This window comes from Coregonus clupeaformis, chromosome 37 (assembly GCF_020615455.1).
Source record: "Coregonus clupeaformis isolate EN_2021a chromosome 37, ASM2061545v1, whole genome shotgun sequence".
In the NCBI taxonomy this organism is placed as follows: domain Eukaryota; kingdom Metazoa; phylum Chordata; class Actinopteri; order Salmoniformes; family Salmonidae; genus Coregonus; species Coregonus clupeaformis.
In genome coordinates this window covers 24271250-24283682 of record NC_059228.1, presented here as the reverse complement: position 1 = coordinate 24283682, position 12433 = coordinate 24271250, and the positions used below count along the sequence as shown (strand labels likewise).

Below are 12433 nucleotides of genomic sequence, written 5' to 3'. Positions count from 1 at the left end.
AACCAACACTAGTACAAATGATTTTTACCTCAGTGGAAATTAAACAATTGACAAGACCTCTACATTTATTTGTTATTTGGACATCCTGTACAATATATAAAACAAACATAATAATTCATGATAATATGATTGACAAAATAAATAATGATCGTACTGTACAACACAATATCATTATGCTTCCATGGTTGATCTTTGTATGTACTAATGTGGTCAGAAAAACTGAACCACTAGAAAAATCAAAGCGGACCACTTCTCGAGCCAATATAATTCCAGTATTATGCAATACAATGACAGTGGGGGCTTGTGTTATTTAGACAGTTTCCATTAACAGCACTGAATAACTTCATATATACATATTACACACACTCAAATGTTGGCTTTTAAACACCATATTTTTACATCAATAGATGGGATGTGTAATTTTACGCAAGTCTTTATTCCCATGTAGGAGTGAACTGGGGTAAATATGTACCTGAATATTCATTTGCCTGAACTTTTCACAGTGTTGTAACTGATCAAAGCTCTCTTCTCCAAAAGGCACACAAGAATCTCTTCTATCATATTCAAACTTGATCCGTTTCCGTAACAGAGGGATGAGATGGAACATTTTGACACCATGAACCAACACATTCTTTAAGAAAATGTACATATAATTCAACCTTTTTTTATGAACCTGCAAAATAGCTTGTTTTTCTACTATACATTACCATTGTTGTCTTTGAAAGATTTTAGATTAAGAACACTGTATTATGAAAACCTAAAGATTAGTTTGTTAAAAATATTTGCCTAAAAGACAGATAGCAGCACTGCAAGTCTAAAGCTCACATACTGTGCAACAATAACAAGCTAGCTAGATCCTTGCCTTCCACACGTGTGAATACACAGATGTTTACAGTTTCCTGTGTAAACAGCAAAAACACAAAGCATGAAAGCATTATATATCACACAGGGAATTTCTCACTGAAGAGCCAAAATGTGACCAAGATATCCTGTTTCCTTTACGATAATAACGTCCACCAGCCGGCTCTTTAGCAATTATTCTGGGGACGAGGTTACCTTTACCATAACAATATTGATGGACGCATGCAACCTTACAGTAACAGAGAAAGAATCTCAAGCATGGTTTTGTATTTAAAACAATCATTAGGACAGTAAAGTACAGTACCTTGGATAACAGGGGTGCCAAGGAGTAACTTTGTATAATAAACCTAGGAATCACAATTTTCAGGTTGGTTAACTCCATGATGCTGTTTTGATAGAATGCACTTGACCAATATTATTCCCATTAAACAAAGTATTTTCCCATGATGTGTATTTGGGTGATTACTTCGCAGGTTAGTGTTTTTCGTCATGAATCTGGAGGCAGCTCTGCAGAGTGGTCACTAACGGGCACAGCCACAAAGTCACAAAATCAGATTTTAAACCTAACCCTAAACTGTACCCTAACCTTAACCACACTGCTAACCCGAATGCCTAACCCTAATCTTAAATTAAGACCAAAAACACGTTCCAGGAAGCTAGGCGTATGTCGCACGTCACTACTTTACATAATAGGCATTTGAACGTACACATTTCTTTTTTTTAAATCAAAATGCGTTTTTTTGCCAGAAATGCCTTCTGGAACATGTGAACTTTCATGTGCCTTAATAATAAACTTGTATGCCATCTGTAAATATGAATAAAATTGTTAAATGTACGAGCCTAGTTGGTTTATCCACAGAAAAAGACAGGAACCTTCCCGCTAGCCACGACTGGCTGAGATAATGGATGGGCTGGACATGCCGAGAGATGAGTTTGGATTGGTCTGCCATGTAGCATGCTTCTGTCTATAACATGAGCTGCTCAGTATGTGTAGATAATCCTTTCTACTGCTGCTTTTTTGAAAGTTATCATGAAGAACTGCAAAAGTGTTGCTACTGCTCAACATTGCTGCCCTGAATTTAACAGGCACTAACGATAATAATCAGTGGGAAAAAGTTGTGATGGACTACTTTCTGGAGAACAATCGTTCTCCACAATCGTGCCTCCCTGACTCTGAAAATTAATCAGACGTTGAGGAAATCCCTGATTTAGGTAAAAACATTTTCATTGAACCAGACACTGTAGTCTTCTGATGACAGTGATGGGGAAAAAACGGCGATCAACAGTGTTGTTGTCACGCATAAAGTTGACAGAGTTTTGAAATCAGTGGAATGCCCGGTGGAAGCAGAGTATGATTGCAAATGCGGTGGGAGTCGAAAAGAGAACACAGAAGGCTGTTGTATAAAACACTTGTCTCTGGATTACATCTTCAAACTAAGGACAACCACGGCATCCATGACAGAGAAGGAGAATCGTTAATCCATGTATACGGGTAAGAGTCTATCTACATTTTCAGATATTATATGTCTCTAATTTAGTCAGAAGGTCATTTTCATTGCAAGTTAAAGTGTACTGTTAGCTAGCTAGCTAATGTTAGCTGGCTGGCTTGCTAGCTAACGTTACATGAATGAGCTGTGTAGTAATTTTATTCGTATCTCAGAAAGTTATTTGCATTGCTAGTTATAGCCTAATGTTAGCTAGATAGCTAACATTGAACCTAGTTGGTTAGCTTTAGCTACCTGCAGATTCATGCATAGTATGGGTTGGGAGTATGGGTCTAAACAAAAGACTCCACTATGCAAGTAACCGTTTCACTGTACTGTTTGCACCTTATGTATCCTGTGCATGTGACAAATAAACGTTGATTTTATTTGATGTAGTGTGTGTTTACCAGAGACAGTAATGTGAAGAACAACATGACCTGTAGTCGATTAGGATATAGGCCAAGGACTAGATAAAGTGTATTTTTACTACTACTTTTTACTACTACTTTCCCTACTTTTAGTCTTAATCTTTGGATGTTTGCTACACTACCTTACTCACTCTGTCTAGCACAACCTGAACACGTGAATCTTTAAAGAGATGGGTGAGGCTTAAGAGCGATGCTGAATGGGTGTAGACAAAGAAGAGCTCTCAAGTAGGTGTACCAAAACATTCAAGGACCATTTTCTCAAAAGTGGGGTTACAAGTTCATCAACTCAAAGCAGAATTACTTTCCCATTGTTCCTCAACTGCAGTGTATGATATACCTTTTTTTTTTTTTAAATTTAGCTCTGAGTCTCTACCAATGTAAAAAACACAATTTCTAATTTTGCTAGATAGGACCGAATCAAGGTGGTTTATCACATTTTTGTGTCCATGAATTTTTACAATATAGCCAATTCTGACTTTGCAGTTGGTCGATCTAGCGGAAATCGCTCAGTTCTGCCTCAAGGACAAGACTCACCTCAATAAACTTCAACCTGCTATTACTTCCCACTACACCCAGGAAATGGCACAATAATTAACCAGACATGGTTAGGAGAGAGTCAGGAAGATGGCTATATACAATAGAGTCTGCATTTTACGACCCTTCAGACAGTTAGAGCTTTGATATATCTGTTGCGTCTTTGCTAAGGGTTTCTGTGCACTGAACGTTGTGCAGACACACACACACAGGACCTAGGTACCCTTACACTGTGTAACGAAGTCTATGGTCACATCTCCCTCATTATACACAGGGGTGTTTAACTCTACCCACACGTACATATTACCTTAACTACCTCAACTAGCCGGTGCCCCTGCACATTGACTCTGCACAGGTACCCCCCTGTATATAGCCTCCCTACTGTTATTTTATTTTACTTCTGCTATTTTTTCTCAACACATTTTTGTTGTTGTTGTTTTATTTTACTTTTTTATTAAAAAATAAATGCATTGTTGGTTAAGGGCTGTAAGTAAGCGTTTCACGGTAATGTTTACACCTGTTGTATTCGGAGCATGTGGCAAGTAAAATGTTATTTTCTTTTATTTTCTTTGTCAAACATACAACCTGTGGGGGGTCCAATCCAGCCCACGGACGAACAAAATATACTAAATCGAAACTGTGTATAAATGATAATGAATCTACATTCATACAGTTTTCTTGACCGTGTCCAGTTCGCTAATAACCATCTAAAGAAAGCTAGACAGTCAGGAGAGCATTGAAAATTCAAAAAGACAATATTTTGTCAATTTTGATGGCAATGAAATATAACACATTTTCAGTGGAGCCCTCCGCACCTCTTTGAAGACCGAATGCGGCAAAATGAATTTGACACACCTGCTCTATCCACATATATTTACATTCACCTTCAATCTATAACCTTCTATGGTGACCAGCTGCATTTGATCTTCCCTACAGTCTTTTTGAGACTCGATAGAGAATGAATGTAAGGGATTATTCATGCAACATAGGCACACAGCTAATTACTATATTCCTTGCTTTTCACAGGTACAATACTTCCTCTGATTACACCATCCCTTTTTCATGGCAATACCTTTGACTTTCTTCTCCAACCAAACAAAGTAAAAACTGTATGTCCTCTTCATTCATGAGTCACTTGTCCAAAGGGTAACGTTATTATTCAACCAGGCGGAACATTCAGAGCGTCACAGATGGAAATGTATTGTACAGACACTATGGCTGGCACAATTACTGTATAACTGACAGTTACTGAAGAAAACCGTCATGAAAATAAAATAACTATCATAACCGTTGAATTATTATTACTTTTTTGGGGGGGAACAACTGCTGACTGAAAATGGGACGGCTGGGCATTCGTGCGGTTGAGTCCGTTTCGGCCGTAACATGGACTCTTAGTAACTGAAACAAGCAAACAAGTCTTTGGTTGCCTAGGCAACACCCCCCACAATGCAGCAGCAGTACATATATAATGGGCTTGGAACCTCTAACCATGGCAATTTGACTGGTAAACTCATGGGTACACTATGGGTACACTACTTGCAATGGCTGCCTGGTATTGGGATTCAATAATTTTCATGGTAATGTAGTAATGTAGAATGTTCATTCAAATGATGTTAACTGATGTGGCTCATGCAATGAAATGTATTTTTTGTAATGTCAGTTCAGTTGAATCAACAAATCACAGCACATGTTTTAGCACATATTTTGCTCCTATGGCTACACTCGCAATGGCCACCAGTCCACCCATTATGCCATCATTGACTTGAATGGTGATGCCCGTTCTATTCATTCAATTTATATGGCAGCACATGCAGTCAGGAGCGGTGAAGAAAATGTCAGTCTAAAAACGTTATTATTTTTTTTCTATTCGAATGGTTATTATGGTGACCGCGGCCATTTGGCTGGCCAAATACCGTTATCCAAAATTCCATGACCATCACAGCCCTAACAGACACAATTGTGTCTGCAGAGAGTGAGCCAGATCCCTCCTGGTTAAGTCCAACTCCATGGTGGCTGAACCCAATCCAGTCTCTGGGCCATAGTGACACACTGGAGGCCAGCATTACCTCTTCCTGTTCATCTTTACAATGTATTTATATCCCAACATGTTTTTCTGATATCTTTGATGGACCAACTGCATGATGCTGAATCTCATAGCGTTGCTGAGCAATATTGAGACAGTCAGGCCAAACGTACATGCTCCAATAGGTCTCAATGGTTTCTTTGATGAATGAGCCATGATGTTACACAGCCAGGCAGATCCTACGTGCTCCGGTAGGTCTTTATAATGTCCTTGATTGTCCTCCTGCAGATCGGGCAGCTGGCGTTGGCCATCTTCTTCAATTTGAGGCCACAGGCGTAGCAGAGACACATGTGACCACAGGCGTACAGCACCGTGTCCACCACGTTCTCATAGCAGATGGTGCACTCGTCACTCCACAAGCCCGAGCATGATGGGAAGGTGGGGGATTCCGAGTGGCTGGAGAATGGCGAGCTGGGGGTCGTACCTGGGAGACAATGGAATAGGTTTTAGAGTTAGGAGTTAGGTGGATCATTTGCATACAGTATAACTTGGAAACTGTACTTATAGGAATAGTTTTTCAATTTCTGACTATCTATACTGTATCTGCTCTGGAATGTTCTCTTCTATGTTTACACATTGCAGGATATTGCGTCAAATAACTCATGTTCATCCTTTTGAGAGGGGCTTAACCATCATAACAGGTGTGATATTGTGCAATATAAACAGCACATTTCCAACCTATTAAAGTCAAAAGAAACTCTCAACAAATGCTGGTTACGTTTACTGCAGCTGACGTTGCCTTTCTTGGTCATGGTATGTTGACTGTTTTGTCACATTCCTGCCATAAACAGAGGTGGAAAATCAGAGACACAGAGAGAGAGAGAGAGAGAGAGAGAGAGAGAGAGAGAGAGAGAGAGAGAGAGAGAGAGAGAGAGAGAGAGAGAGAGAGAGAGAGAGAGAGAGAGAGAGAGAGAGAGAGAGAGAGAGAGAGAGAGAGAGAGAGAGAGAGAGAGAGAGAGAGAGAGAGAGAGAGAGAGAGAGAGAGAGAGAGAGAGAGAGAGAGAGAGACAGAGAGAGAGAGATATAGAGAGAGAGAGAGAGAGAGAGAGAGAGAGAGAGAGAGAGAGAGAGAGATAGAGATAGAGAGAGAGAGAAAGAAAGAACGAAAAAAAGAAAGAAAGAAAGAAAGAGGGAGAGAGCGAGACACAGATGTAGGATCTTAATTTGAGCCAGTTTGCTACAGCAGGAAAATAATCCTGCAGCAACAGGAAATGTGAATAATTATGTGGATTATAATTAATGGACATTTTTGTAGGGGTTGATACATATTTTTTGTAAGGGAAAATCACATTTTTTCTTTTTAAACCTCAAATACAGTACAAGTTTCACAAGTTCTCCTGCAACACGGTGATCAAATTAAGATCCTACATCCTACAGAGAGAAGAGAGAAAAGAGAGAGAAATAGAGTGAAAGACAACACAGGGATAACCTGGTGAGTGAGACACAAGGTAGTAACGGAAAGAGGGTTTACCTGTGGAGCTGCTGAAGGCTGGTGGGTTGCTGGAGTTGAGGCTGGTGTTGAGGTTGATATTCAGGTTGGAGTTGAAGTTGGGCTCGGAGCTGCCGCTGCAACGCAGGGTGGGGGTGTTCGGGGAGCTGGGAATTGACAGCCCTCGAGGGTCTGCATTCAGAGACGAGCCTGAGGGCACAGAGAAGCACTGTGTCACATGCAAACTACTCTGAACTCATGTAAGTACAAATACCTTAGAATGCCAGTTTCACAAGGAAAATGCTGGGTCTAGTTATTTGTGGATCTCCATAGATATGGTGTAATAACACTGTATGTCAGAATATGACAAGGTTCAACTTTGAGAGTCTGGCGAAAGCTGACTAAAGCACACACAAACACCGACACCCACACGCACACGCACACACACATTCGCAGATGACATGGCGTATGTGTGGGTATGAGTGAGTCAGGAGCCCTTGAGGTATTGTAGTCTTGCTAACATAACTTGATGTCTGCCATGAAACTGCTCTTGCACTGGTATAGTCATGGCATAACGTACCTCTTATGTGCCAAATGAAACACTGTCAGTTTGCAAACAACAGTAAGCATACGCAACTAGTAAGCATACGCAATTAACCTACACATTACCCCATTTTATTCCCTTTTTCGTATCCCGTACCCCAAGTCTCCCTGAAATGGCAAAGATCTGTGACTTCTCTCCCTAAGATTAAAAACAACTGTAAACAGCTGCGCTTTAGTCGACGAGACCCCCCAAAAAAGTATTAGAAGAAAGTTTGAAACACATTCTCGTAAGTCCTATTGCTATGACAAGAATGTACACAATCAAGTGCAAAACTGAGCGGGGTCTAATGCAACAGAGCCTTGACAATGGGGTGCCCCTATCCGTTCCCCTGAGTTCCCATCTCTCTTGGACCACCCTTACTGCCGGGGTTCCAGTTTCAATCTAAATAAACAAGCCTTGTTAGCTTCTGCAAACAGTGGTTCATATGGTGGCCAGGTTGCTGTTCAAATTGTTCAAACACTAACAGACACACTGTACTGTGGGCTGAGGGAAATGGCAGAGGAGAAGAGAGAGTAAGTTCATGTTCACAGGCTTGGAGCCTTTAAAAGCTGTCCTAGCTTTGTCTTACTAGTGTTTATTGTTGTATTGAACAAGGTTACACTCAACCGTGTTTGGTTTCTTGCATGGTTATTACCAGGGGCGCAACATTCACTGGGGACGGGGGGACATGTCCCCCCCACATTCTGAAATTGTATTTTTGTCCCCCCCAGTTTTATCATTGGAATGTGACACAAAACGAGGCAACGGTGTGCTTTAGGACCATGTGGATGCCTCCGAGCAGTCGGGGAGGCTGTTTGGAGTGTTTATCCGACTTAATAAAATTAAATAATTAATAATATGTCCCCCCCACTTCTAAAACCAAAGTTGCGCCCCTGGTTATTACACCAGTGACAAATGGATCAATGTACAGTTAGAAGATATACAGTATCTTCTTTAAAACGTGTCAACCACATACATCACCAGCATTACTAGCAAAAAGGACAGGGACATCGTGGGTAGACTACTATAGTTACATAGGTTTGCTTGCAAACTTTCTCATGATCGTTAACCTGACCTATGTGACTGACTGGCTGCACAGCTGTCTGGTAACATCCTGGTCCCATCTAATAGGAGATCAGACAGAAAGACAGACAGACAGACAGATACCCTTCATGTCTATTCATAAACCCTTTCATCCAGGATTGGGTTCAGATCCTGCCATCGTATAAATGCACTCCTGGCCCCTCTATCTGGAATGAACAATATCTGAGGGCCTTTGAGTATGCAGGGCAGCCTGGGAGGTCTGTACGTGGCCCCAGATAAATCCACTGTGGTTATTTAGTGCATTATATCACCTTATCGTTGGCAGTGATCTTTTTTATGTGACGGATTTACTGCATCAAACCACATAAACATACTCATTAAGGCAGACTTTTTAATGCCTAACCTTACAATACTAGGATTATATTTGAGGTCTCATTTGTTGTCCTCTGTAGCTCAGTTGGTAGAGCATGGCTCTTGCAATGCCAGGCTAGTGGGTTAGATTCCCGGGACCACCCATACAGTGAATAAAAAATCTATAAACGCATGACTGTAAGTCACTTTGGATAATAGCGTGTACTAAATGGCATATATTATTATATATGGCCTCATTCAGTTTGCTACTGCATTTGTGCTGTAGGGACATCAGCCTCTGTACTTACATAATATAAACATCTGTTTCAAACCATGTTTATATTATCACGCTTAAGCCCCATCTAGAATGTATGTGTGGCGTTGCAATGGGAATTCAGACATAAACAAGTACGCTTATGAAGCTTATACAACCAAACTAAGATATTCACACAGACTCCATGACCATGTAAAAGTGATGAACTCCCATCTGCTTCATTTCACAGCTCCAACGACACACGACCACGGACAAGCGCCACTTTCAGAGGTGGCTGTACGTTGCCACGGCAACGCGTGCCATGTGCCGCCAGTGTGTGGGCGGAGAGAAATGTCAGAGCTGCCCTCCCCACAGCTGGAGGGGGTAATGGGACGCGCTGTCAGAATCATAAGAGGGGTGAGAGAAAGAGAGGGGGGTGGAGGTAGAGAGAGAGCGAAGAGGTAGAGAAAGAGAGAGAGAGGAGGTAGCGAGGTGGCCACCACTAGGAGAATAAAGCGTGGGTGAAAACCCTGGCGCCTGAATGCAAGACGCAATTACATTTTAATAATGCATATGGAAGGCATCATAAACAGCTAGCACAGCAGCTAGCAGAGCCCCCCCTAATGGATGGGGGGCTCTGCTAGCTCTCTGATGCTGCTGCTGTGCCCACACAGGACAGAAATAACCTCCTCAACCGAGGAGAGGAGAAGAGAGGAGAGGAGAGGCTGGGATGACAGTGGAAAAGATAGGAGACACAAAAAAAGTTCCATCACATTTTTTAAAAGTCTTCAAAGACATTCCAATATTGCTCTCAAACAATATTCTAACATTCAGTTTGGACAATAATCAAACGGATTGAGACACAATCATTCTTATTAAGAAGTTGGCCAGAAAACAAAGCCTAGCAGGGGGAACAGGGTGTTCAGGGCCTGATGACAAATATCCTGGCCTCAGCGGAGCTTGTTAACAACCAAGAGAGCACACACATCTGTGCTTACAAGCTGTATTCTGCATCATAGCCAGTATCAAAGTCATGAACATCTAGTACTGAACTTGCTTGCAAACCAGAAAAATATATGATCCTGCATTATTATAATGCATGCCTACATCTTCAGTGAGTTCTGATTTGTTTCAACCTGTAAACACAGTCAAACTAATACTCTTTCTTCAAATCATTATTTCCTAATTTCTCTGTGCACCACATTGTAGGTCTGCTTAAAGGGATACTGCGAGATTTTGTCAATTCAGTTTTTCTACTTACCCAGAGTCAAATGAACTTGTGGATAAATGTTTTAAGTCTCTGCGTACAGTTTGAAGGAAGTTAGAGGTAGTTTCCCGAGCCAATGCTGACTAGCGTTAGTGCAATGACTAAGTCTATAGGTACGCTAGCATTATGCTAGGGGCTTAATTGCCAAAATCTCGCAGGATCCCTTTAAATTCCAGCCCTAGAATCCACTTACAAACAGGAGAATCACTGCAAAGCCAAGTGAAATGAAATACGACCCCAAACCTCCACATGCAGCTCGCCATTAATTCCCCATTTCCAACAGCACCCTTCCCTGTCAGCCATTATTTATGACATGTTATTCTACTATTCATTTATCATGGGCTGGTCCTAAAACCACCCTTTTGCTGGATTCAATCAAGACAGGGTTTTTCACCCTTAGGCCTCCTCATCCAGACAAGCTTGTCATGGTATGTACAGATTGGGCATGATGTGTTAGTCTGCACCTAAGATGACTTACAGCTAGGGAATTAGAGTGTTCTTATGGTCATACAGTAAGTATGTGTGTGTGTGTGTGTGTGTGTGTGTGTGTGTGTGTGTGTGTGTGTGTGTGTGGAGAGTAACAACTTTTTAATGTGCCCAACTACTATGCAAATACATTATTGCACCATGTTCTAATTGGCCTTTAAAGTTACCTAGAGTCATAACTGAATGGTGTCAGTCGACTAGGCTAGGATTAATTTCCCAATCAGCAACAGCAGGTGAACTGTGGTAAACTTCCATCTGTTGGAGCCACTTCCGATAACAAGTGAGTTCATAGAAAAGGAGTAGAACTGAAGATGGAACGCTCGTATTAATTTACAAACTGTGGGAGGAGAAGCTAAATGCCAAGTGAGATATATGAGTTAATAAAAAGTCAGAGTGCAACAAAGAACGGAGAAAGAGGAAAACTAGTTCATGACTTGGCTATGTAAGAATCCATCCTCCAAAGGTCATTCAAGGATCAGACACTAAAATTGTTTCTTAATGGGAAAAAAGACTGAAAAGTCTCACGATTTTCAGATAAACTTGAACAAAGATTAATATGATGTCTTTGAGTCAATGAGAATGACTTTATAGCAACAGATTAGCATGTATTAACCCAGTTTATACTGTAATCTCACTTGAAGCACATAATAACAATGACATGAGTGTCAAATAGAATTATGTATCGTATTATTATATAATAACAGTTTTACAAAACTGTTCAGTGAACTCACCTAGGATCCTGAGTTGTGTGACGGCTCCATGCAGACCGAAGAACATCCACAGAGGTCTGGAGTTGTCCACACACACCTGCATCCCTGCGTTGATTCCATTGTGGCTCAGAAACATCTCCCCCTCCACGTTCAACACGAAACCCAGGATGTCACCACTCTGCAGGGGCGCCCCCACCCGACACACCGCCCAGAATTCCTTGCGGTCGACCAGGGACTCCGGGCTGTATGGCAGGTCACTGGGACGAAGCCAAGCTGGGTCGCACGACGTCACGCCATAGGAGAGTGAACCGAGACGCGTGGCACCCGCCTTGGTCACTTTTACGAACACGCTTTCTCCACAACGCAGGGGCCGGCTGGTGAAAACCAGGGTTCTCTCATCACCGCTGCGATGCTCCATGCCCCGGGACACCGTGTGCTCATCAAGGGCCTTGACATGGGCGCCTCGGAGCGGGTGGAAGTGGAGGTCGCTGTCAACAAGCGAGGGGAGCAGAGAGCACTGCTGGGAGTTGAGGGAGTTCTGGGGGATGGAACAAGAGGTGGAGCTGAGGGGGTGCAGGCGCTCCTCTTCCTCCTGCTCCTGCTGCTGGAGGCTGAGGTCACACAGGCTGATAGAAAGGTGAGGGTCGTCTGGGTCCCGCCGTAGCGATGCCCGGTGGGCGGTGGTGAAGGAGCGAGGACGCAGGCAGTCTAGAGGCACCATCTCACTGTCTGTAGGGACAGAGAGAGACACAAACACATCATATGATTAACACTTTTTTCATAATATAAAGTCCATGCAGCGAATGGTCAAAGCTTTGTAAAGAACTTGCTATGTTAGGACAATCCTCAAATGTGTACACTGAAGTGTAGTTTCTTTTCCCAGAAATATTGGAATAATAGTATTATGAGCTATTTACCAA

The 12433-nt window shown here is 42.0% G+C and overlaps 1 protein-coding gene across 1 annotated transcript in view; it reads right to left on the bottom strand.

Annotated features, from left to right (window-relative positions):
- Positions 1–4924: 4924 nt before the first annotated feature.
- Positions 4925–12433, bottom strand: part of LOC121553571 (E3 ubiquitin-protein ligase NEURL1-like) — a 60401-nt gene continuing 52892 nt past the window's right edge. The window contains exons 4-6 of the mRNA XM_041866797.2: positions 11535–12242; positions 6862–7029; positions 4925–5814 (exon numbers count right to left, since the gene is read on the bottom strand). Coding sequence (XP_041722731.2) covers positions 5570–5814; positions 6862–7029; positions 11535–12242 — 1121 coding nt within the window. The 3' untranslated portion in view covers positions 4925–5569. The remainder of the gene's footprint in view (positions 5815–6861; positions 7030–11534; positions 12243–12433) is intronic.